At 40.0% G+C, this 25,360-nt stretch overlaps 1 protein-coding gene across 7 annotated transcripts in view; it reads left to right on the top strand.

Moving 5' to 3' along the window:
- PRKN (parkin RBR E3 ubiquitin protein ligase) overlaps positions 1-25,360 on the top strand; it is a 1,163,789-nt gene that overhangs the window by 364,367 nt on the left and 774,062 nt on the right. For all 7 annotated transcript variants that reach the window (XM_032485307.1, XM_032485308.1, XM_032485306.1 and 4 more), the window contains exon 3: positions 6,537-6,765. In XM_032485307.1, the coding sequence (XP_032341198.1) occupies positions 6,537-6,765 (229 nt within the window). The remainder of the gene's footprint in view (positions 1-6,536; positions 6,766-25,360) is intronic.

Raw genomic sequence — 25,360 nt, 5'->3', positions numbered from 1 at the left:
ATTTTTGGGACCTCGCAAGGAACGGGCCCTCAAACAGGGTCTAAAAATATTTGTACCCTTACAGGGTTTTCTTTTTTTCAGCTTACTTGTTGTTTTTCATTTTGTTGTTTGTTTTTGGAAATGGCTCCCGTGCTACAAGACCTCTTTTCCGCATACTGCAGCACAGTCCCTTTGGTGATACAGGTGTTCTTGCGGAGCTGGGGAAACTGAGAGCACAGTGAGAGACAGAGGTGGAGCGTGAGATGGCAGTCTGGGATGACGGGTTGGCTCCTTCATGTTTTTCTCCTTAGAGCTGAATTGTTTGGAGGTGAAACACCTTAGGGGAAGGACGTAATTATGGTCACCATTCAAGGTTCCCATTTTTGTCATGTATGTTTGTTACCCTCGACACCGCCCCCCACCAGGAAGTCTATAAATCTTTACAATGACTTGTAAAAAGTGAATTTAATTCTGTTGAACAAAATCCATAAATATTTTTAATTATTTATAATAATGTATCATAACTAGTAATAAAATAAAATTTAGAGAAATGACACTGGTGGGGCATTTCTTGCAAAGCTTGTGATGTAAAACGTAAGTTTACCTTGGTTTTAATGGGCAGAGGACTGATTACCTGTTATCTTTTGTATGTAGGGAGGGGTGGGCACGGATGAATGGAATCCCAGAGCGCACCTGCACAACAGCACTAACCTCCTCACAGTAAATCACCAGCTGCCTGGCTGACGCGCAGCAAAGTCTATTGATCCTTGCTTTGTCTCTCCTCCGCCCCCCAAGCCGAGCTCCTTCTGTGCAGGTCCTAATGAGCAGTGAAGGAGTCCCAGGCCTGCAGTGGGAGGGACGTGGAGGGTGACATGGTTCAGACCCACACTGGCTAATTAGCGTGGGGCTAATTGACCTTTCCCAGTAATTGTGTTACTTGGCCTTTGGCAACCAGAGAGGGCCTTTCAGTATCTCTGTGTCACTTAATATCTTTGATTATAATGAAAACTAGCCATAAGAAATGTGAAATAAATTCAAAGCACGAATCACAAAGTATCTGTCTTTTAAAAGACTCTCTTTTTTAAAACAAAAGATCAAGTTGAAGAAACAGTTTTTATTCTCAACCAGTTACTATGAATTGGCATTTAGTGTCCATTTTCAACTACAGAGGGGAACGCGTGTGTAAGAGAAAGAAGTCGGGGGAACAGTTCCCTTTTGGTTACTTTGACTCACTGAACATCCTAAGCTCAAGTTGTTTTTAACTACAGTATCTCATTTTTAGCAATAACCATACGAAACATTTCTTAACCGGTACATTTTAAAACACCTTTGAATACCTTCCTAAGTAAGTGCTATTTTGTCTTTCTTTGACATAGGAAATGTATTATTAAGAACCCTGCTGGGCTGACACAGACATCTGTCAGAAGTTCCTTTTAGAAGAAACAAATAATGAACAGTCTGAATTTTTAACAACCAGAAAAAAAAAAAAAGAAAGAAAAGAAAAGAAAATTTAAGCTGTGTTACTGTGTTAAAAAGTGTTTCTTCAGAACTGTCTGAGCTCCTTCATGCCAATAATTTTTAAAATTAAAATATGATAACATCATTCACTATGGAATTAGGAAGTATTTTATCTGATAATTCTTGGCTAATTATATTATTGTTTTTCTGGGGGAAAAAACTGTGTGCTAATAAAAATTTAAATGAAAATCCGAGATTTTCAGGCCTTAAAATATAAAGTTAGGACACGATAGGAAATATGACAACCTTCTGACTGAAACAATTTTAGTTCTAACCACAATGTATGATCAAAAGGAGTTTGTCAGACTTGGGGAGAACTAAAATGAGTGAAAAATACTGAAGATAGTGAAGGTAGCCTGGTCTAGTTTAAAGACCACAGAAACCAGTACAGTAAGTAAGTACACTGATGAATGTAAATAAACTCACTGGAGGTCTGTCCAACATGTAGCCTTGTGTCATGAACTCAGAGGTGGAAAAGTCTGGAGTGGCATCCTTGAATGAGCATTAATTAGCCTTAGAACATGGGCTTCAGAGCTGACTCTTTCATTTCCTAATTACGTGTGACGTTCGGGGAGCTCACTAAAACCCCTGAAATGTTGCCTCGCCTCTGAAATGGCAGCAGTAACAGGCCTGTGCTTCACAGGATCATTCAGCCATTCAACAAACCCAAGTGGAGTGTGTCCTGTGACCAGGTCACTTTAGTAGATACTGTAGATGCAACATTAGGAAGATTCAGTATCTTTTCTGGAAGGTGGAACTGTGTCGCGACGAAGGAAAACACATACAGACTCGGCGCAGCCCCATGTGGCAAGTGCTGCCTTCTCGGGGCTCTGGCATCCGGAGGCAGCCACTTAGAAACAGCCGCCGCTGCACCAGCCTTTGGGGGCCGCCAGCCTTGTCGCCAAGCCACCCTTGCCCTCTTCTCTGTACTTGGCATGATTTGACCGATGCTTCCGTGAGAGGCATTGGTTCTTACCGTCATTGTCTCGTCGTGCTGGTCGTCCTGTTCAGTTTTGCTTTTTACCAGACCCCCCCAAACTTCCGCCTGACACCTCCAGGCTGTCCCAGTCCCAGTGGCTGTCTTCTCTGCTTTTTAACACACCTGGCTCTTCTCCTAATCATCCCTTTGTCCCTGGAGTGGATGCATTGCAGCTTCCAAACCCGCTCTTCACCATGGCTCCAACAGACTTGCCCTCCTCTGCCTGTCCCACTCGCTTCCTCTCAGCAGCCACGTCATGGAAACAAAGATAAATAAGGCATTGTTTTTACCCTGAAGAAGCTTAAAATCATGTTGGAGAACTCTGCTTTCTTCCAGTGAAAATGACCTCCTAAAGCTAAGGGGTTATTTATATACCAAGAGAATGAAATATTATTTTGGAGTATAGAATGGCTAGACAACTAAACTTCATCCAACTTATTGTTCATGGGAAGTGTTATTAACGTGGCTTTGAACTGAACCAGAGTGATGGCGCAGTTGCACCATCTGGTAAAGGGACTGCTTCCGAGACCAACACCGTTTTCTATGAGAACGTCAGAGAATTAAGCAATTAATGGTCTCTGAACCATGGATGGAGACGGAGGGAAATATGGTCTATAAATATCACTGTAACTACTGAAATCTGCTCGGGGTCTTCCTATTCCCCTTTGCAGCTCTACTCTGAACAGTACAAAAGTCTGGATTTGAAAGGAAAAGCTCAGTTTTTGGATTTCTTCCATATTTGTCAAATTTTAGCAGCCTCTGAGAATTTGCTCAGGTTTTTCATGTGTTTCCTGGCATCTGAGCATATAAGGATTTTTGGTATCAATTTTTAGTTTACAGAAAGCTGGAAAGTTGCCAGAGTAACTGTCACGTTTACAGATTCTGCTTATTCCACCTTCTTTGTACATTTTCAAATAGGATTGTGTGAGTGGAACAGCCAAGTAGGATTCTGGGGCTTTGTTGATGTACAAGATAAGTACCCGTCCTCTTTTGTTTTCAAAACTTGTAAATGATGATAGTGATTCTAACAACTGTGTGTTGAATTATCACCGCAGACTGGGTCTGCACTGTGTGTATTTCCTTACGTCTTCAGAGCGTTTGTTAAAGTTGATAATATTATTGCTAAAGACAGATGTAAAAACTGAAGCTTATGGAGGGAAAATAATTTGCCAAAAATCACACAGGTGATAAGCTCTGTCTGTTTGGCTTTAAATTCCATAGTCTCTCTTCCACAGTCTTCTGGTTCCCCAAGGAGCACTTTAGGTATTGCTTTTATAGCTATGTACTTGTTCATTCATTCATTCTTATTTCCTTTCAGTCACTTATCTTTTCAATTCACAGATGTATTTTCTACATTTACTAGGTTCAAAGTGCTGTGAGAGGCATTCTGGTAAATAGAAAGAGAAGTATGACCCAGTCGCTGCTCTCAAGGGTTCCTAAATTAAGTTGGAAAATCAGATACAGACACCAACACTCACACTCTGGCAGGCAAAAGTTACTGGGATTCTGATGAGAGAGAAAGGCATTACTTTTTTCTGGAGGGACCATATGAAGCACATAAGTGCTGAACGTGGAGAGGGGAATTTTATCTGACTGAATTGTTGAGCTTCCTAGAAAAGAGCACAGTACGGGCGAAAGCCTCACGAAGCGGCAGGATGCGGGTTCTCAGCTGTTTCTCCTTACCGCAAAGCTCGCGTCCTCACGTGCTCACTCTTGGGTGAGCCCAGATCTTGACGCTGGTTTGTTTGATGTGACTTAGGCTAAAGGCTATGTGCAGTCCCTAGAGGGCTGAACTCTGAGGCGACGATAAATGATGGTAGAAAGTCTATTCGTCTGATTAGAATGGAAAATAGAGTGTTGTTAGTGATTACTGCTTAAGGAACAACCACAAAAATCTCAGTGCCGTACATTAGTACGTTAGCAAGTGTCTCTTTCTCATGCATTTTCAGGTCAGCTGGGGGTCTGCAGCCCCAGCCTGTAATGGGCTAGAAGGCTCTGCTCGAGCTGCGGGTGGGGCTGTGCTTGGTCCTCTCTGGGGCTTGGGCTCGAGTCTATGCCGTGTGTCAGCTGAGAGAAGGACACTTCCAGGGGTGCTCCGCTGACGGCCGGGGCAGCGGTGCAGATGAACCTTAGGGCCTGGTTCAGTCATGTCTCCTCATGTCCTGTTAGCTGAAGCTGATTGCATGGCTGGGCCCCAAATCAGGGGCAGCAGGGAGATGAGAGTGATTTTTTTTTTAATTGAAGTGTAGTTAGTTACAACGTGTCAGTTTCTGGTGTACAGCATCATGTTTTAATCATACATATACATACATATATTTGTTTTCATATTCTTTTTCATTAAAGGTTATTACCAGATATTGAATATAGTTCCCTGTGCAACACAGAAGAAATTTGTTTTTTTATCTTTTTTTATATATAGTGGTTAACTTTTATAAATCTCAAACTCCCAAATTTATCTCTTCCCACCCCCATCCCCCTGTAATCATAAGATTGTTTACTGCGTCTGTGAGTCTGTTTCTGTTTTGTAGATGAGTTAGTGTCCTCTTTTTTCTTTTATTTATTTATTTTTTAGATTCCACATATGAGTGATATCATGGTATTTTTCTTTCTTTGTGGCTTACTGAGTGAATATTTTTGAATAATATAATCTACCATATATACAATGAAAGAGAGAGAAAGAAGGTAAAAATCGTGACAGTTGGTCTAGAAAGGAGAAAAGTCTAAAAGCACTTGAAAAGATAGTAAGCAGTAAGATTATATGTAACAAATAACAGTAAGAGACTTTAGAAAGATTATGCAGCACGAAGCATAAATGCTAGTACAGAGTGGATGCAGGGAGGGCCCGGAGGTGAGGGAGTCAGCACAAACTCTCGTAGTGATGAAAGCCTGGAATGGAGCGGTGACAGCTGGGAAGTGAAGGACCTGAAGATATGAAGAGCATTTCTGAGTCAGAATCAGTTACGCCTGGCACCTTGCTGGGTGTAACAGCAGGGAGGAGGGTCCAAGCTGTGACTCTGTCGAAGCCCTTAGAGAATATAGGAGAATAGCCAGAGGTCTAGGAGGGCGGGGGAGGCTTGACACTTGGATGATATGGGGGATGGTGATGCTTTGACAGAAATAGGAAAGTCAGGTCGGGGCAGGCTGAGGGGACAGAGAGTGACACCGAGTGACCACTGCTGAGCAGGAGCAGTTCTGGAAGGGCTGGGAAGCCCAGGGACAGGCAGCAGGAGGAGAAAGCATGTTAATGTGACAGAGGTCCGGGGCAGGGACCCAGGAAGAGGGGGAAGTGGGACTTGATTTTAGGTGTCTAGTTTGTGTCCTAGCAAATGATCCGATGTCTAACTTTAATTCTACTACATGTTAAAGTCTCCTGTTCATACGCATTGATAGACAGATGCAGCACATTTTTATAGATGTCCACTGGCTTTAAGTCTGAGGCTGGACGGAACAATGAACGATCCTGGGGTGGCATTGGTACCCTCTCCTCTGGCTTCACTGGCCTGGCAGTGTGATTGCTGATGACCTCGGGGGTGTATGTGGGTCTTCTGTAAGCCTGTTTATTACAAATTCTAGAGAAAAATGCCTCATAATTGGTAATAACCAACTCTCTTTGCTTTTTAAAACAGAATTAAGTGCCACTATTTAAAATTGTTAATTATAAGGATGTATACTTTCTGGGTAAATCAGTTTTAAAAGCATATTACTTTTCAGCGTGCTTACATAATCAGTGTGATGCATGCTGCTTTCCCGTTAGAGCTCACGTCCCTGTGAGTATGACTTAGGTTCCCTTCTGCTGTTGTGCGCCATCCAGCCCCACATCTCAGTTGCCGGGCCCAGTTCAGCGTTCCTGTGTAACACGCACGTGTGTAAGTGCTGGGCCCTGCTGCAGGGTGAGGGCGCCTGTCCTGGCCACTGTCCTCCATGTTCCATGACTGCGTGCAGACATCAGACAGAGTCGGATTGTAGACTCTTCTGCCCACTGCAGAACTGAAGACAAGTTCAGCCACGCCGGGCATCTCAGTGCTTGCTCTTTCTGTGTTTTTGTTTCACTCTCACACAGAGCTGTGACCTGGATCAGCAGAGCATCGTTCACATGGTGTTGAGACCGCAGAGAAACGGCCAAGAAAGGAGCACAGCTGGAGGGGACAGCCCACGATATGCTGCGGGGGGCTCTGAGAGCTTGACTCGCGTGGACCTCAGCAGCTCCGTCCTCCCCACTGACTCGGTGGGCCTGGCTGTTATTCTGAAGGACGACAACGAGGACGGTGCCCCACCAGCTGGAAGGCCAGGTAACTGTGATGACTCTGTCTGCGGCTAGTAAAGTGTTTTGTGTGGTGAAGTCTCGGGGAGAATGGTCAGTGTGTGTGTGTGTTTAGCGCATGACAAGTTCTAGCTCATTGGAAGGAGAGTGCTTGAGTGTAAAATCTGAGGTGACACATTTAATAAGTACAATGAAACTTATGAGAGGTGGGGAAGGTGCCTGGGCCATGGTGGTTATATTTTGGGTGGTTTTTTTTTTTTTTTTTTGGAGGCGGTGGGGTGATGGAGTCATGTGATATGTGACTAGGGTCAAAATATGTGATTAAGGTACATCTATGTGCCTCTCAACTTTCGCCTTTCTTTCTTTCTTTCTTTTTCTTATTTTCTTAGAAAATATGTTTTGGTTGATTATGTTTCTGATAATATAGAGAAATTTTAAAAGGAGAAAGAGAACTTCAAAAGGATTTAGTGACTTGCTGGTTCTAGGAAACAAATGACAGTGTCAGTAAAAATATCCTTTGTGTGGAAGAATTCTTTCTTTGCTACAGTCCGTTTCAAAAATGTTTTTCTTTGGCAAGAGAGGCGATCCCTTCACTATTTTGATGATATTAGTGTATTTCCCTTAGTCTTTTATTCTCCAGTCGGAATAGTCAAAGGTAGAGCAGTATTGTTTCTGTGTGACAGAAAACACAAAATAACGACAATGACTTTACAAGGTGGAAGTTTGGTTCTCTTCCATATACAATAAGAGGAGACACAGACAGTCCTGGGCTAGTGTGACCTTCACGGTGTCAGAGAATTCTAGAACCAGCACGATGGAGGCCTCCTGCTAAAATTACTGAATAAAAGTTTAATTAATTTAAAAAATTATGGATGAGATTAAAAAAAAGATATAAAAAGGAGATTTTCCAGGGACAAGTGAAGAAGTAGGAACAAAACAGCTGTTTTTAAATAAACAACCTGTAAAAATAGACAAAAGACCTGAATAGACACCTCACTGAAGAAGATGTAAGGATGGCAAAGGACCAAATGAACAGATGTTCAGTATCCTATGTCATTAGGGAATTACAAATTAAAAAAAAAATGAGATACTACTACACACCTATTAGAATGGCTAAAATCCAAATCACTGACGACAGCAACCGTTGGCTGGGATGTGGAAGATGTCAGCGCTCATTCTTGCTGGTGGGAGTGGAAAATGGTGCAGCCACTTTGGAAGAAAGTTTGACAGTTTCTCACTAAACTAAACACCCTCTCACCGAACAATCCAGCAATTGTGCTTTCTGGTGTTTATTCGAATGAGTTGGAAATGTACGTCCACACAGTGATCTGCACACAGGTATTTGCAGCAGCTTTATTCATAATTGCCAAAATTTGGTAGCAAGCAAGATGTTCTTCAATAGGTGAATAGGTAAACTGCTGTGTCCAGACAATAGTGCTAAAAAGAGATACGTTATCCGGCCATGGAGGAAACGATGGAGGAAACGCAAACGCACGCTCCTGCGTGGAAGAGTCACGCTGAGGAGCCCGCACGCTGTGTGAGTCCAACCACACGGCATTCTGGGAAGGAGGCAGCTACGGAGACAGCAAAAATACCATTGGTTGCTAGGAGTTTACAGGGCTGAATAGTCAGTACAGAGGGTGTTTAGGACAGAGGAGCTATTCTGTGTGATACTGTGGTGGCTACAGTCATTATAAAACCCTTAGAATATAAAACAGCAAAGGTGAACCCTAGTGTGAGGGTCATAACCATGTGTCAGTGTAGGTTTGTTGGTTGGAACAAGTGCCCTGCTCTGGTGAGGGATGTTGCTAGTGGGGCAGGCTGGTGTGTGGTGGGGAAGGACTCTGTATTTTTGGCTCAGTTTTGCTGTGAACCTAAAATTCTAAGAATTAAAGTCAGTTAAAAATAAATTAAACTGCTTTTAAGACTTGAGTCCTGGCTACATACTATAGATACATCACAATTATTAGAGAATATGTTCTTCTCAGCAATTTTTTGCCAGTGGTTGAATGTCATATAAGATGAAAATTGTTCTGGGATTATAAATGAGTTAGCACCTGCCAAACGCAAATCAGTGATGGAAGCCTCCTAATGGAAGAAAGTGATAAGCTTCAGACAACTCTCATTTTATCCCAAAATCAAGTCTCATGTACTTGAAGACGTGTCTTATACCTGCTAATGACTTTGAGCCAGAGGGTGTGCATTTCCTGGTGCATCAAGCAGCTTTAAACCTTCCCTGAAATGACAACATTGTGGCAGTCATACCAGAGCAACTTAAAGTTGCTATCAGATCAAATTATTAAAATTACGTTATTCTACCAAGTACTTGATTTTTTTCTACAACATAGAAATTTTTACTATAATATGCTCTTTCAATATTATAAGTGAAAACACAAAAATGATTTTGCCAACTACAAAGTTTTTAAGGTAAGGCAAATTGTCCTGTATTCCTTTGCAAGTAGTCTGAACACTATTTCAAAAGCAGGATGAGTTGCTCCTTCCTCTTTACTGTACCTTATATATCCCGTTGGCCCTCTATATCCCTGGGTTCCACATCCATGGATTCAACGAACTGTGGATGAAAAATGTTGGAGGAAAAAAAGTCCAGTAAGTTCCAAAAAGCACAACTTAAATATGCCAATTGCCTGGCAACTATTTATGAAACATTTACATTGTATTTACAACTATTTACATAGCATTCACACTGTATTAGGTATTGTAAGTAATCTGGAGATGATTTAAAATATTTGGGAGGATAAGTGTAGGTTATATGCAAATACTATGCCATTTTATAGAGGAGACTTGAGCAACGATGGATTTTGGTGTCCAAAGGGGTTCCTGGAACCAATGCCTCATGGACATCGAGGGATGACTTCCTGCAGTGTAATTAACTACTTGTCACATTTTTGCTTTCCACTTTGGAGGTACATACGCTCATCAGATGCAAATAAGTCTCATACACTTCATGCCTTCATTGCCTGGAACATGGATGATACTGGATATATTGTCATGTTGCAAAAAGTTTTATTCAACATGTAAAATGACTCCTATGACTCTTCAGCTCTTACTCGTCACATGTGGCAGGGGAAATGGTGAATAACTGCACGTGGACGGCCTGGTGCACCGTGCTGGGGAGGGTGTGGAGTGCCAGCAACAGTTCTCGGAAGTCAAAACTTGCTGGGGGCGGGGTTGGTTAGGGAAAAATCAACCGCTTCACCCAGAACAGTGTAAGTGTCAAGTAAACAGTTCCCTCATTTGTTGTTATCAGCCATCTTCTGAGTACTTTTTTATTATTATTGTTATTGTTATTATGAGCACATAAAGTTTACCGCCTTAACCATTTCTAAGTGTGCAGTTAAGTAGTATTAAGGATATTCACATTGTGCAATCAATCTCCAAAACTTTTCCATTTTACAAAACTGAAACTCTGTACGTATTGAACAACTCCATTTCCCCTTCCTTGCAGCCCATGGCTTCTGCTCTCTGTCTCTATGAATTTGACTGCCCTAGACACATAGCTGGCTTCCATTACGGCTCAGAGGACTGATGTATCAGAAAGGCATTTGAGGCTCGGGGGGCGGCAGGAGGTTCCCGTTGTGGAGAGAGCTCTGAATTCCGGAACTTTCAGTGACCAAAAAGGGCCTTGATAAGTTTCAGGCACATCTTTCTTTTCCTGCTGGTGTTTCAGAAAGCGTTTCACAGGATGCGTTTTTTCTTAAATCCATAAGAAATATGCAGTGGAGCAGAGCTGGGAGGAGTGCCAGTGTGCCCTTCTCCGGGTGGCAGAGGACACTGAGAGGAAAACCCAGATGCCGCGTGGTGAGCAGCTGACCTCAGCGATGACCCGGGCTGGTTGGCAGAGTGAGCTTACTGCCGAAGGTGGAGAAGACAGACTGGGCTGGCCTTTTTACCCCCTGCTTCCTTCACGCCTGTTTTGGCACATCTGACTCTGTTGAAGTGACTTTGGTTTTTGTTGCTGTTGTTTCTTTTAAAACATAAGCAGTTAAAAATAAGCCTTGGGACAGTGGTGGGAAATGACAGTGCGAAAGTTGTTAAGATTCAGGGTGATACTTGCTGGGGGCCTCAGGTTGTTGCAGTTTTTATGAAGTCCCTCTGCAGAGTGATACTGGGACTAAAGGGGGATGAGAAGTTGCGCCCTAGACTCAGTAAGGCCTGAGCTGCCTGCGTGCTCTGTTCATGCAGCGCCTCTACAGCGTGCGGTGGGCGGGTGTCCCTCTCCCGGAGGCCTCGGGACCCAGTGAGGTAGAGCGTTTACAGTTCTGCTTGTCGAGCCCCGAGGACTTTTGGAGGATGCTGAACAAGTGCCGAGATGGTAGGATTTGCGCTTGACAAGAGAGTGGGAACCCAGGCAGGATATTTCCAGCTGGCGAGGTCTGTCTTCGGACTCATAGGAGCATTCTAATTAATGCAGAGTGTGCCAGAAATGCAGGCAGGTGGCTGGGTTCCATTTTCTTGATTTGGTTAGAAAGAAGATAAAGAAAAAATTACAAATCAAGTGGTAAAAAGTTGACTGCCTTTAATACACACTTTAATAATAAAACTTTCTAAATTTTGTGAAACATTTATTGAAGGTGTGGTTTGTATGATCTGGAGCTTCCAAAAATTTTACACTTGATTCAGTTCCACCTAGGTGAATTAGCAAAAATGTCCATTTTATGAAAGAAGTTGAAACCCTCATGACAAATAAACAAACTATTGGGAAATTCTTTTTTAATTCACTTTTTAGGTGATAGCATAGAATCAAGCTCAAACTCCTATAGCTTCTAAATCTATTGAACTATAATTAATTTTCCAAAGGATACACCTGAACCTCTGTAATATCTTAGAAGTTCTTCCTCAGTCCTCAAAGATTAAATTAAATTTACTGCCTTTGGTGTTAGAGGTGTGTTATTACACTCTGATTCTTTGAAAGTGAATGCCCTGTCTTCTCTGTGTATGATAATTAAACAAACCTGAATATTCAGTCCATCAGTGTAGCTGTAATTCACTTGGGGATCAAATGGCCAGTTGTTTGTCTAGTGGATTAAATGAAAATCCCTTGAGCCTGGAATATTTTTTATATCCTAAGTGTTCACCACAGTGCCTGTTTCTTGGTAGGCCCTTAATAAATATTTGTTGTTGCTGGAAAATGCTATAGGAAAAAGTGACAGGCATTTGTTTCTAGTCCTTGGGCCAGTGCACCGTATCCCAGGGTGTGATGTGTCTGTGACACTGATACTCAGCTCAGGGGCGAAGACCCAGGCTGGCTGAGCTGCGTCCAGGCTCTGCTGCTTTCCAGCCCTGTGACTTGGACGGTCTACCTTTTGTTGCTTAAAGTATGATCTGTGGACCAGCGGCATCAGCATCACTTGGGAGTTTGTCAGAAATGCAGGACCTAGGGCCCCATCCCAGACTTCCTGTATCCGAAACTGCCTTTGAATAAGGTCCTCAGGTGAATCATGCACCTGTGAAAAAGCACTGATTTTCTTAACACGCCAGGCCTCAGTTTCCTCATTTACAACATAGAGATAATGAATCACCCACCTCACAGAGCTGACTCCAGCTGCCCTGACCAGAGCTCGCACCAAGGCCTGGCGTATGTGGAACTTAACACCTTTTAGCCATTTCGTTATTCTTTCCTTTTCCAGCTCACACGATCAAAAGGCTTAATGTTGGGCCTGACTCTAAACTCAGTCTAAGTTCATAGATCCAGGGCTACCTGCATTAATTCATTACAAGAACAGAGGATAGAGTCCCCATTCCCTATTCCGGAAACTTCCTACTCATAAGACTGCCTTCTTTCAGCTTACTCTGGTTTTGAAGGGCTTTTGTTTTATTTTGTTTTATTTTATTTTACTTTACTTTATTTCATTTAATTTGTTTATTTATTTGTAAATGTTGTCACTCCCACCGTATATTTAGGAGCAGATTAGAACAGTGGGTGTTCCAGGACAATGAGGGCCACCATCAAGGACAAGACTGCTGCTGGCTGTTTTCCTGGAATTGTATGTTTCCATTGCCCTGGAGCCCTAAACATGTATGGGGTTGTTGGCTTCCCCCCACATTCTATTAGGCAATATACTACTCCTTTTAGAATGCCCCATCAGAAAATACAATTAATTGTTGGCTTGTCATGATCTGTTTGGTCACTGGGAACCACATGGACAATAGGAAGTTTCAATAAGGCAAAAAAAAAAAAAAAAAAAAGATGAAGCTGTTACAATTTTTTTCCTACTCAAACTTGCTCAAAAGTCCCTTTGGCTCCAGTATTTTGAAAGAGCAGATTAGCTGGGGACTGATCACAGATGTGAACCACAGGGAATTTTATCCACTTGGCCCTGACAACCAGCGATGGATGAGAGCAGAATAGGGACAAGTAAGTGTTGGGCTTAATGATGCAGACGGAGCTTAGGTCCTAAGTGAGCAAGAGACGGCACACACGGACTCAGATTTGATCGACTGGGCACATGTTTCAGACCAGAGTCAGTGCATGAAACAACACACCGGGAGCTGAATGCTGCTGCTGTGTCTCTCTGATGTTTACGTGAACCTAATACGTGGATCCCTACATGGGTCTAAAAGTATTTATCCTTACGCAACTGCAAGAAAAAGATGTGTATGCATCTTCACCATGTCCTGCCTTTCGAAGACAAGATGCTTTTCACTAACCTGCTGACAAACTGAGGCAAACATTTTAACCTAGAGATGTGGCTTAAGCAAGTGTGACTTGCCAGTCTTCACAGATTGCTGCCATTTTCTGCATAATTTCTCTATTGTCACAAAGGATGTAAAGACATAGCTTAGTGAGTGATTCTTCTGCCTGAGGAGATTTATAAAAGCTGCTTGTTATGTGGATTTCTGATGCCAATATAAGCATTTTGATGATAAAAAAGTCAGCTGAACACTTTGATTTTTGGGCTGATGGCTGTGATGACACCTTTCTTTAAAAATTGTTGAATCATCTGATAATATTATTTTACTGGATTAACTCTTTCAGAGTGACATGACTGAAATTCTGGTGGTGTCTCATATATTTAACAAGTAAATACACTCCTAGGGAAAGACAGACCAAGAGTACCAGGGACTAGAATTTTCCCTTAGGTAGTGAGGCAACATAATTCAAATTAACCATATAGGATTTCCCTTAATGAAGATGAAAAAGATTGTATCTATCTATTACTAAGTATTTATGTTTTAATTAATACTTCTGGCTTAGCTGCCATGTTTCACATGTCCACTTGCTCCGGTAAAGTATAACCATAGCTTTAATTCCTTGGCTTAGTCCAGTCTCTTTATGGCAGTGAGGAATACTGTGTCTCCATAAAACACAGCACATCTTCAGTGATGCTCACTCAGGGCTGTTGTCTGATCACACATTTCTACAACTGGCTACTTATTATAGAAAAACAGGTTAGAACTTTTTGTAATCTTTCATTGACAGAGCAATCCAGTATTTTTCAGACTTGCTATTTTTCTAGCTTCTTGTCAAGTTATCATTTTCATAGGTATCTTCCTTTTTGGCAAATAATTGTTCTTGCTTGTATGAGGAAAGAATAAGTTTGCCCTTTTAACACAGTTAATTTAATAGATTTACTGTGTACATCGTGACAGCAGACATCAGAGTGGCTCACTTAGGCTGTTCAAGCCCCCTCAGGAAGTGAACCTCACGAGGCAGGATGTCATCCCGCAGGCTATCCGCAGCGTCTAACGCGGTGCTTGGCATGTAGCAGATGCTTAATAAATGTGTTAAATGAATAAAAGCAACATTGATTTATTCCTCCTTTGATGTCTCTTTGAGGCTAAGTCATGTAATTCACTCAGATCCAAGATTTTAAATTGTGGGAGAAGTTTAGATTTCTGGAGCAAGGTCCAGTTCTTTTGTCAGAGACAAACATACTTAATCATTGCAATCAACATCACAAGGTGCTCTGACTTCAGAATTCTATGCACAAACAGTTAAATGTGTTCCTAGATCCTCCACCCCACAAATACAAGGTCTAGGATGCCCCTTCCTCATTTGCTGTGATGTCACTTAGTGTCGCCGTCTTTGAATCGCAATATCCTACACATCGCTTATTTTTCCCATAAATTAAAATTCCATTTATGACAGTCCCCAGAAAATCAAATAAGAAGTTTCCTCCCCTCGTCATACTCCTTTGTACTATTTACTGTTAGCTTTAATTTTGTGTAAATTTTTCAGAGTATCAATGAAAGCCCCTTTCAGCATTTAAGTGTGTGTGTGGGAACGTGTGTAACAAAGAAATGTTAGGATTAGATTGCTGGATTAGGTGCAGCGCTGGTTAATGTCTTACGGGGCAACAGCCCATTCTCTTTGGAGTTACCTGTTCCACTGAGCAGGAATGGGACTCTGCTGGCCACGCACCGAACCTGTTTTCTTATGAAGGCTTTGTAGGCATTGGCTACCCGTGTAAAGTCAGTGATCACTCCTTAATAGTGTGATGAACTGAGAGTTCTTCTCAGATACGACTCTCCATGTATATCCTTTGTGACCCAATCGATTTGTTCAATTATACCCCTGTAAGATGAGAACAAATTTTTATTGAACCTACATAAATAACTATGTAGCTGTGAAAAGTAAGGAGATTCAATATAATTATTTGTTTCTGATTTCTGAGGGCCAGTGAAAAACCAGAGACTATTTACAAATGTTTCAGTTGAGTAAACAAAGGCATAGTATACTAAATTAAAGGTGAGATAAATGAAGAAGGAAAAGATCTTAACATATCCATTAAAAAGAACCTTAAAAGCAACACAAAACTAGTATTCAAAACAAACAGGTATAAATAAATTTCCTTCATCAATTTAGTTATTATCATGCAATTAGTTCTTATTTTGTTGGATCTTGGGTTAGTGGTTTATTTCATGAAGAATACCTATTTCCAGACTGAAATGAGTTCTGGAATTCCTGAATCATTCCACTGGTACAGTCTGAAGGTTGTCACAGTCTGTTTTTTTGAAGTGTCAGGAGTTCAGAGCACCTGGCACAGTCTTTTCTCTGAGGCCAGAGACCGTCCTTCCATGAGGAAAACACAAGCTTGGGCCTGAGCCCTTAGGCAAGCCTCAGATGGAAGCAGAAACCAATTTCATAATAAGAAAAGGCTAGGTTGATAGTGACAGTGACCACTAATATCAGAATAGGAGGAGTGATAGTCCCCTTTGTGACACAGTCCATAACTGTTTTGTAAGGGTTTGATCTGTGTTTCCTCTGAGGACAAGATCATGTAACAAGAAGCAAGGGCTTTGACCAAACTTCATGGCCCCCTATGAAGGGTTCAATTAGTGAAAGATTTATTTGAAAGATGTTTTATTCATAAACCAAATCTAGGGAAGGCTGAGAGTCTTTTCTGGCTTGACAGCTCATTCCCTGGCTCCTCCAATAATGCTGAGGTCACTGAGAAACATGAAGCCTGCCACACAGACCCAATGATTTCTAGCACCTTTCTCCAGAGACCTTCTGAGAAATTCAAAGACTTTTCAAGTGTAAAGTATATTCTGAAATTATTGTTTTAAATGCTTATTAAAATGAACGTTTAGACCTGATTTTTAGTAGGCAACATCAAATGAATTGTCAGAGGATATTCGATCATCGGATTAATAAAGTTCTAGCTCCTGAGAAATAATACTTTGGTTATCTATTTAATCAAAGTGTTTTAAAATAATTGTACAAGATAACATGATTAAAACAAACCTCAGTTCATTCACAAGTGAGGCAACTTTGCCTTTTTAAATTATCTGTCAAAGAACATGATAAAATCAACACAAAGCAAAGATTATCCTGGTAGGATATAGAATATCCACTTCCTGGACAGATTACACAAATAAGACAAAATAATATTTTTCTGTGCTTTACTAAGTGTTTTAAGATGAATTTATCGGCTCAACAGGGAAAAAGTGTAATTCTAATTTTACATTAATATGATATTTGACAACACGCTAGGTTTTACGAGCTCATTTTTTTCCTCTTAAATTATCCTAGGAATAAATCCATCAAAACTAGGTAAGCTTTGCACTAATTTTAACACATCTTGTAACTGCTTTTTAGACTCAAGTATTATAAACAAATGCAAGTAAAATTCACTTTTCTCCAATTTTCTAAAACTTGATATATCCTCTTGTTTTGTCTTTCACTGTATTCTTTTATATGTTGAACAAACATTTTTTTTAGGGGAAAAAACTACTCTCTTCTTCCTTTAAAGAGAGAAACTCATCCCATTGCCTTAGGTAAACAGCTGTGTTTTTCTGTTGCTGTTGCTTCTAGGTTAGTCTCAACCACCTAAACTAAGTATAACTTTTAACCAAAATAACAACTTCTGTTCTACAGAGAAACCCAGGAGGTAGGTATTGTCTGTCATACACAATAATTTTAGCAGACTAGCAAAGCTCATAACTACACATTACATAATTTTCTATAGACATAATTTTTGAATTAGCAAAAATAAAACACTCCATTAACACAAACCAAAGATGCAGCCATTCTATGTTATATAGTACTGAAGAACCACAAGTATGTAAACTGAAAATTATGCTTATTTATCAATACTTCTGTATTCAACCTTAATAGAAATGTTCCAACGATCTAAAGATTAAATAGCCTGATTTAATATTAATACAGATTTTTAAGTTATATAAGGGTCTGAGAACATATGTTTTGGCTGACACTGTAAAACATAATTAACTATAAAACATTTGCCAGAATTAAGATTCAACCTAGTCAAATGCAAGTGTATAAAAGTATATTTTTTATAAACTTAAATATCATGTAAGTATAATGTTAGATTACTTAATCAGTAAACCACTATGAGAAATACAGGCCATTCAGATTAACTACTCTCTTCATGGAAAATCAAACCCTAGCCTTTTATAAAATATGAAATAAAAATCTTATCACATATTTGACACTGATACATCAGAGCAAAGATAAATAGCTTTTTTCTTTCTTATATCCAAATTATTGAAATAATCCAGGTGTCCACAGACTAACCTTAATTGTGTGAACTTGATTTCTTCCAATATTTTTCAGCTAGTACCTTCTATAAGAAGGATTTTTTTCCTTAAATGTTTAGAGCATTTAAAGTATTCAAAGTTCAGTTTCTTATTTTCTTTGAGTATTGTGGCTGTTCCATGTATACAAGTGTTTGTTTATTTCCATAAATCAATCAGAACAGAGCTTTAATTCATGAGACATAATTGTTAAATTTATTAATAACCTTTGGTGGTAGGAAAGCATTACACACCGACAAGAGCAGAAGCCTTTCTGAGTTACAGATACATAGACACACAGCCATGGAGAGGATTTAGAGCTTCAGTCACAGGGCAAACGTGAACGTACAAGCATGAGAGGTACTGGATTTCACAGCACTCTTTTCCCCCCCAGGAAGATAAAAGTTTGTAATCGATTTGAGGTCACAGGTAGAACAATAAGCAAAAATAACCTCAATGCTTGTTGTCTCTTATTCAACAGAGAAGAGTTAATTCCGTCCTCTTAGCTTACCAGTCAGAATGTAAAGCCTGTTTCCCGTTCACTGTGACCACCAAGGAGTGCGGATGCGTAAGCCACCAACAGAAACCAGAACAAGAAGTCAGCAGAGGGAAAGGGAGGAAACAGAGAAACAGGACTGGTGGAATTAAAGCTCTCTTTGGTCAGGACTTGCTTTAGGAACCGAGAAAGGACATGCCTTGGCTTTAGAGCCATGAGGTCTCTGGTACCGCAGTTTGCTCAGCTCCAAAACGGTGAAAGTTTGACTTTTAAGTAGGTAAAAGCATGACTGTCATGCAAACATAAAATGAACATATGCCAACATTTTATTCAATTAACTATTTAATAGGGAAACAGGGACCTGTATAACTTGGTTCAAAGAATTTAGAGATTAGTCAATTGAGAGAGGCTAGTCAGATATCTAGCTAACTAGGTAGACAGACAGTAGATAGATAGACAGATAGACAGATAGATGGATAGACAGGCAGATCATGGATGGATGATAGGTCGATATACATGAGAGGTGCAATTTGATAAACAGAAGTTAGGATGGGACCGCTAGGTTCTGTACAAAGTTGTAAAGTTCTTACAGGACAATAAATCATAACATTTGGGCCCATTTGCTCTATTGGACAGAAGTTTTTTGCACCTCTACTGGAAATAAAGTTAACTCCTGCCCCTACAAAGTTGTAAAATAGCCCAAGTAATAGATCTCCACAGCACTGAAGAAATAGCAGTGATCTCTTTGGCCTGATTCCAAGTTTCAGATACTTTTTCCTGGATATTGAGAGACTGAAGCTAAGTAGTTCTATTTAATGTGTCAACGGTTACAGAGAATAGTATTTTTCTCCTGCCAACCATTGCCCTAAATCCACTGAAGAGAGACTTTTTTTTTTTTACTCTCAGTAGAATAACGAGTATTTTTCTAACACTCATTTTCATGAAATTTTTACTTACATTGTCTTACTTGATTTTTATGGGAAACTCAATTATTATTACTTCTTTTACACAAAACTGAGAGGAAAGTGTAAGTTTCTTGTCCAAGATCCCACAGCTAAAAGATGTTGAGACTAAGATTTGAACCAAAGTCTTTTGGTTCAAAATTTCATTCTCTTCAAATTAGATCAAAGTGTTCATGAGTAACTGCTTAGATCTGACGTGGTTTGTAAAATCAACACTGATGGATACACTGTGACATATGAACAGCCTCCTCATTCTGGGCCTTCAACAAGTATCTCCATTTTTGTAAAATAACTGAGTAGTAGTTTCTCAGCTTAAGGAATGTCTCCTTTCCATAGCTTTGCATCTGACGTGAACACGTGTGCCAGTTGACAGGAAATACGTAACAGCCACAGAAAAGCTACTTTTAAAATGTTTGCAGTTAGTGGGAAACTTTATGATTTGAATCTGTCAAGGAATGATGTAATGTTTTCATTTTTTTTTTCAAACACAGTTTTGTGAACTGGGCTTCCAAACTATTTTAGACATATTTCCAAAGCTTGTTTTTTTTTTTTTTCCTGTCAAATTAGTTTCAGTTCATGAAAGAGCATGTTGTGTAAGTCCATCTCTGCACTGTAACATGGTATGAGGCTGCCCTGGCTTCTCTGTCGTCACCTCCTTGGGAATAGCATCACGATGGGACCAGTGATCCATTAAAAACGGCCTCCTGAATTTAAAGAACACTTACAGTGTAGAACATAAACCTCTGTGGCCACTCAGCAACTGAGCCAGACAAAGAAGAATGCCAGCTCCGGCAATGTGGCTGGTTGTTCCAGCCTGCTTTTCAGGCTGCATTAGGATACGGGATGCCAAACGTACCCCAGACAAATATTTCTAAAGAGCAACTGCTTTTTCTCAGTGTTGCTTTGATTTACAATAATTGGTCCAAAGGGAGCTATCTGGTCGTAATGTGTTTTTACTCAGCTGCTTGACAGTTGTTGCCCATAACTACAAATTATTGATGGATTGATGATGCGCTATATTCATGACTTATGCTCACAGGCCTTGGTGACTGGAGGGAATCAATAATTCTTGGAAAGATGGAAACAAAACATTACGCTGGGGAATAATATCTGATTTGAATTGAATAGTTAGCTCATCATACTCCTTTTTCCTGAGAAGCAGATGTGGGATTTGGGGCTTTTTAGTCAAAAACCTAAGCACCCACCTTATAAACACAATAAAGTTACACAGAAATATACATATTAATTGTGCACACATTTTAGATCTTTAGAAAACTTGTTTTTGAAAGTATTTGAAAATGGTAGACGAGGGTGGTAGATGATTCAGACAGCCTAGATACTGTATTACAAAGATGTATTTAATATGTAATTATTCTATGATACTTCAAATTGATAGACAAATCAAAATTTAGCTGGGTAATTTTTTTCAAATAATCACCCCATCCTTGAAGCCAAGTTTTAATACCCCTATTCTTGCAGCATTCGTCGTTTTAAGTTTAGTTTGGAATAATATTCCCCCTTTCCCTTCTGTTAACTAGGCGAGCACCCCAGAGTTGCCATTGGTATGTCCTTGAATGTCCTTGGATGGCTTCTTATTAACCCTTGAAAATTGTGACTGCTCTACAACCTCTTGGTTCTAAATGTAAAAATTTATATCCCCTCGTGACCTTCCAGCAACAGCAGAATGTGATTTTGTAAGACATTAGCATAATGGAACCTTTTCAGTAAAATGATAAATTGAGCCCATCTCAGAAAACAGAGCGCACACTTGGTGACTGATTGCCATCATTGCCATGGGGAGGACCCCGTTCCTATCCTATGCTTTTAACTCTGCTGAGAATGCCGCCTTGCCTCAAATCCTGTGAGTCTGCAGGATTTGCATGGGAGAGAAGTGCTTGTTCTGATGGAGCCAGCAGCACTTTGGGGAGTAGGCATCGCTGCATGGCGTAATTGTCGCTCATGAGCATATCTGACTACTTTGTGTTTTTAAGTTTCTTTCATGTAAAGTGAAGTTGGTTGTGATTCTCTGGTATATGGTGCCGGGGGCAAGGAGGCGAGCGCGCATATGAGTTACTTTTGTCTGTATGTAACCCAGAGTTTTTTCACGATCAGATAGGGAAAGCATTTGTAGAAGTGAATATGTTCTTTTAATTTAGCAAAGCATTATATATATATTAGCAGAAAACATTTCTACATAAACTAATAGTTGATTGTTGTGTATGAAAGGATTATATCCAGGATGCAGCTCATCTGTGTAAATACGCCTCATAAATGGTAAAGACCTAGGTGGATTTCACAAAGGAGAGAACTAATTAGAAAATAAAGAATAAAAAATTAAAAAATAAAAATTAGCATACTTTACTCTGCTGCTGAGAGGGTCGCTTTCTAGTAAGTACTGAGCAACTGTCTTAGTTTCCTGGTTGCATTTTCATTTATTTGGTGCAAACAGGTAACAGTCATTAATACCGTAGGAAACTCATTTTCATGGTGAGGACATAAGACACTTGCACCTCTTGGATTCTACACACAGGATAACAAAAACCTGTCCAGCAATGAGATGATCTGGCCAGGTGTGTTTGTGCTTATGTTTTGCTCTGAATCCTGGGAGGGCCCAAGCTAAATTTAAAACTTGGTGATAGTCTGTATATCTTTTTATGCAACTTCTTACTTTATTTTTAACATTTCTTTTGTAACTTCTTAATTTTAAATATGAAAGTCCATTTTTGAAATATCCAAGGGATATGCTATAAATGAATAAATGAATAATTTTAGAGTATAGACTCATAAATTATACAGTTACTTATGGGGAAAAAAGGTCCAGGAAATTCAGCTTCTTCTTTATTGTTCTTTTATTCTTTGAAGAAAACCTGAAATATCTGTGTTATAAAATTTGCTGGTATCATTGGCGATAAGCTGAATTTCAAGATCATTGCTACTTGTAGAGCTGAATCTTCTGTGTGGTGATGTGTTTGATATTATCAAACACAACATGTTTTTATTACAATATAAGCATTTTGTTGATGAAGTATTCAAAGTTTAAAGCAAAACATGTTACAAGAGCTTACACTCTCTCATGAAATAGCTCCCATTTACAATGAAGAAATACTTGAAGTAACAATACATAAATCTTGGGTGAAGCTTTCAAACTTTTTTTTTTTCCAATAAACCATGCTTAGCAATGAAAGTAAGGATAACAGACAAAATTTGTCCTAATATTCTACACTTTAATCACTTCTCACTCTTTTGTCACTGCCTCTCTAATGAACTTACCTCCATAAAATGCTCTCACGTTTACCTGAGCTCCTTATACTTCTGATTCAGTTGCTTTGTATGTCAGTTCATTATGCTGATTCCACAGCTGTCGGAGTAAGGTAATCAAAGTCTTGATGCGTTTATTGTATATTGTTTGCTTTTCTAGTTTTAAATTATATCTTTATAGTTTGGTGCAATTTACTCACAAAAAGTTCTTAACACTATTCTAAATAATGTGGAAAATCTCTTACAAAATTCAAATCCAATTATATTTCCCTACATGATTGACTAATATAGTGATGATGATAATGGTAACAGTAATTTTAAGGGTATTATAAAGGACATTTGACAAAATTGTGGTAAAAGGGTAAGATGGAACAAAATAATTTCTTAAGCTTTTTAACATACATTACCTACTTTAAATTTCAGACGTTGGAAGGAAATTCAGGGAGTCAGCACATACCATTCTCTGCTTTAAAGTAAGAAAGATGGATGTCAGCCCAGTCCTTTAAAATCGCTGGGGTCAGTGACTCTGTCACTTTCTTCAAAACATCATTCAAGTGTGTAACCTTTTTACTGGTTTATACCAGTGAGAACTCTCATGTATGAGTCTCAGAGTATGATTAATTTAGTGACAGTTTAGGTAAGAAACTGTTTGGAGTACTGATCTTATTTCCTATTCTTGTCCTGTTTTGATGGAACTCATCCTAACCTTTAGTGTTTACCCTTCGTTGGTAACTGGACACCATTAACACCACCGCCTGTTGACCTTGAGGGCACTGTTCCTTTCCTGAGAATAAGGGAGCATAGGCTCAGTACGATTTTTCGAAATACATTCCTGCTTTGCAAGGTGTTGTTTGTCTCTTCCTCTGATTATTATTTCTGTTTTTGTTGATGTATTAGGATGTGTTTTGCTCTTCTTCAGAGTTCTCTCATTTTAATAAAAATAAGTTAACTGCTTCTAATCAGTGGGTAGCTGTGAGAAATGTAGCAATCATTCATTAATGCTTCCAAAGTTTTTCTAAACGATAAAAATCTTCTTAAAGTAAAAACATTGCTGCCAACCCACAAGTAGGGTATAAAAGGAAACAAGAAGAGTGTAGTCTTTGAAGACCTGTCCCATGTCAGTTTTCACACTTTAAGGTGTCATCTGCCTGTTATTCAAAGAATATTTACTGAAAGAATTGATTGCATGTGTATGTCAGTTATTCCAGACTCAGGAACTCATAAAAGCACATATATTGTGCCATCAGTGGTTTTAATCTTTTTCATAATTTTATTTTCCTCTTCAGGCTCTTGATTTAAAAGAACTGCTGGGAAGCCTCCCCACCTGACTTACGAAAACAAACTCCATAGTCCTGGTTAGCAAAGTCCTTGTTCCAACCAGACTATGAAAGAGGACAGTTAGGATCAATTAGGCTAATTGGCAAGTGCAAATCTTATCATAGTTTCTAATCCTCTGCAGATACATGTTGTGGTGAATCCTTGTTGCAATCCTCTGACCTGGTCTTCAGCTTCCATGAGGCCAGATTTGGGGCAGCAGTTCCCGTGACGTGGCCTTGGTAAGAGAAGTTGTGAAACCAGGTTGAAACTAATATCTGGCAGGCCTCAGTTTTGTTTTGTTTTGTTTCTGTTTATTTGCTTTTAGCTTTATTGTCTTCGGACAGCTCAGCTGACTAGAACAGTGATGAGATCAGACTTAAATGGGAGAGCCCCGGGGAGGCTCAGCACGCCCGTTCCCGTTGGTGGCCTCCTACCTGGTCCATAGTCACTCCGGCAGGTTTGCAGCAGGAGGCCCCTGCCAGGACTGAAAGCAGATCTTCAGGTGGCGTCAGCTTATACCCTGAACACGTTCTTGGAAACGCTCACCCATGGGGCCTGGGTTCTTCTGATGTGCAGTCAGGATTGAGAGAGTTGGGAACCACTTGTTGACTCCCACAAAACTGAAGATCCGTTGTATTTGGGAGATGGGTGGGACCCTAGCTCTGCTTTGTGCTGGTTGGCTTACCCTCCACTTGTTGCTCAACTGTTCTTGGCCTCCATTTCTTCATCTGTCAAATGGTGAAAACATGAGGATTTCTGTGCAAATTTCATGAAAAATTTCATCTAAAATCCTTGATCTAACAAACACTAAATACATGATACTAGTAAATATTAGCATGCCATTGTAATTTGATTTTATAGTACAAAAATGTATCATTTAGGCATTCATACTCACAATATCTTGTACCACAAAATATTTGAAGAGGTTTATAAGAATGCATCAAGTATAATAACATACAAATAAATTAGAGTCAGAAAAATCTAAATGAAATAGAAAATAAAATCTGGGGAAATCAGTCCACTGGTCTGCAAGCAATGTTTCCTGTTTGGTGAGGAAAGTTTGTCTGCAGCTTTTCCAGATCCCAGATTTCCAGGAAATGGGAATGAGTTTGCCACAGATAATCGTTCATACAGAATATAAATCCAAAGCTTATTTACCATATTAATTATATCCAGATATTAGTTTAAAATATTAAATGTAAGCATCTCGCTCTTACCTATATGTCCAGAGAAGTGTTTCAGAGTCTGGTCCTGTAGAGAGTTGGCATACTCTGCATGCATTTTGTGTGCCGTGGAAGGAAGTGTCAGGGATCCTGATCATCTGCCTCAGTATTATAGTGAATCCCCCTCTTACAGCATCCAGACAGGGACAAAGTGTCCCTGGTGTGTTGCCACGAGCCAAGCAGCAGCCTCGGGTTCCGCACACACACGGGATGGAGGGCGTTTAGCAAGTCAGCCTCTGGCTCCCCTCCCACCTACTGTACCCCTCACCCTTGAGATGCTTTGCAGCACTGTTTGCAGGTGGACATTTGGGGGACGACACTTTGTAAGTGATGGTGACTGGGTCTCCAACTGAGCGCCCCTAAATG

Source organism: Camelus ferus, chromosome 8 (assembly GCF_009834535.1).
Source record: "Camelus ferus isolate YT-003-E chromosome 8, BCGSAC_Cfer_1.0, whole genome shotgun sequence".
Classification (NCBI taxonomy): Eukaryota; Metazoa; Chordata; class Mammalia; order Artiodactyla; family Camelidae; genus Camelus; species Camelus ferus.
This window is presented reverse-complemented; position numbering and strand designations above follow the sequence as displayed.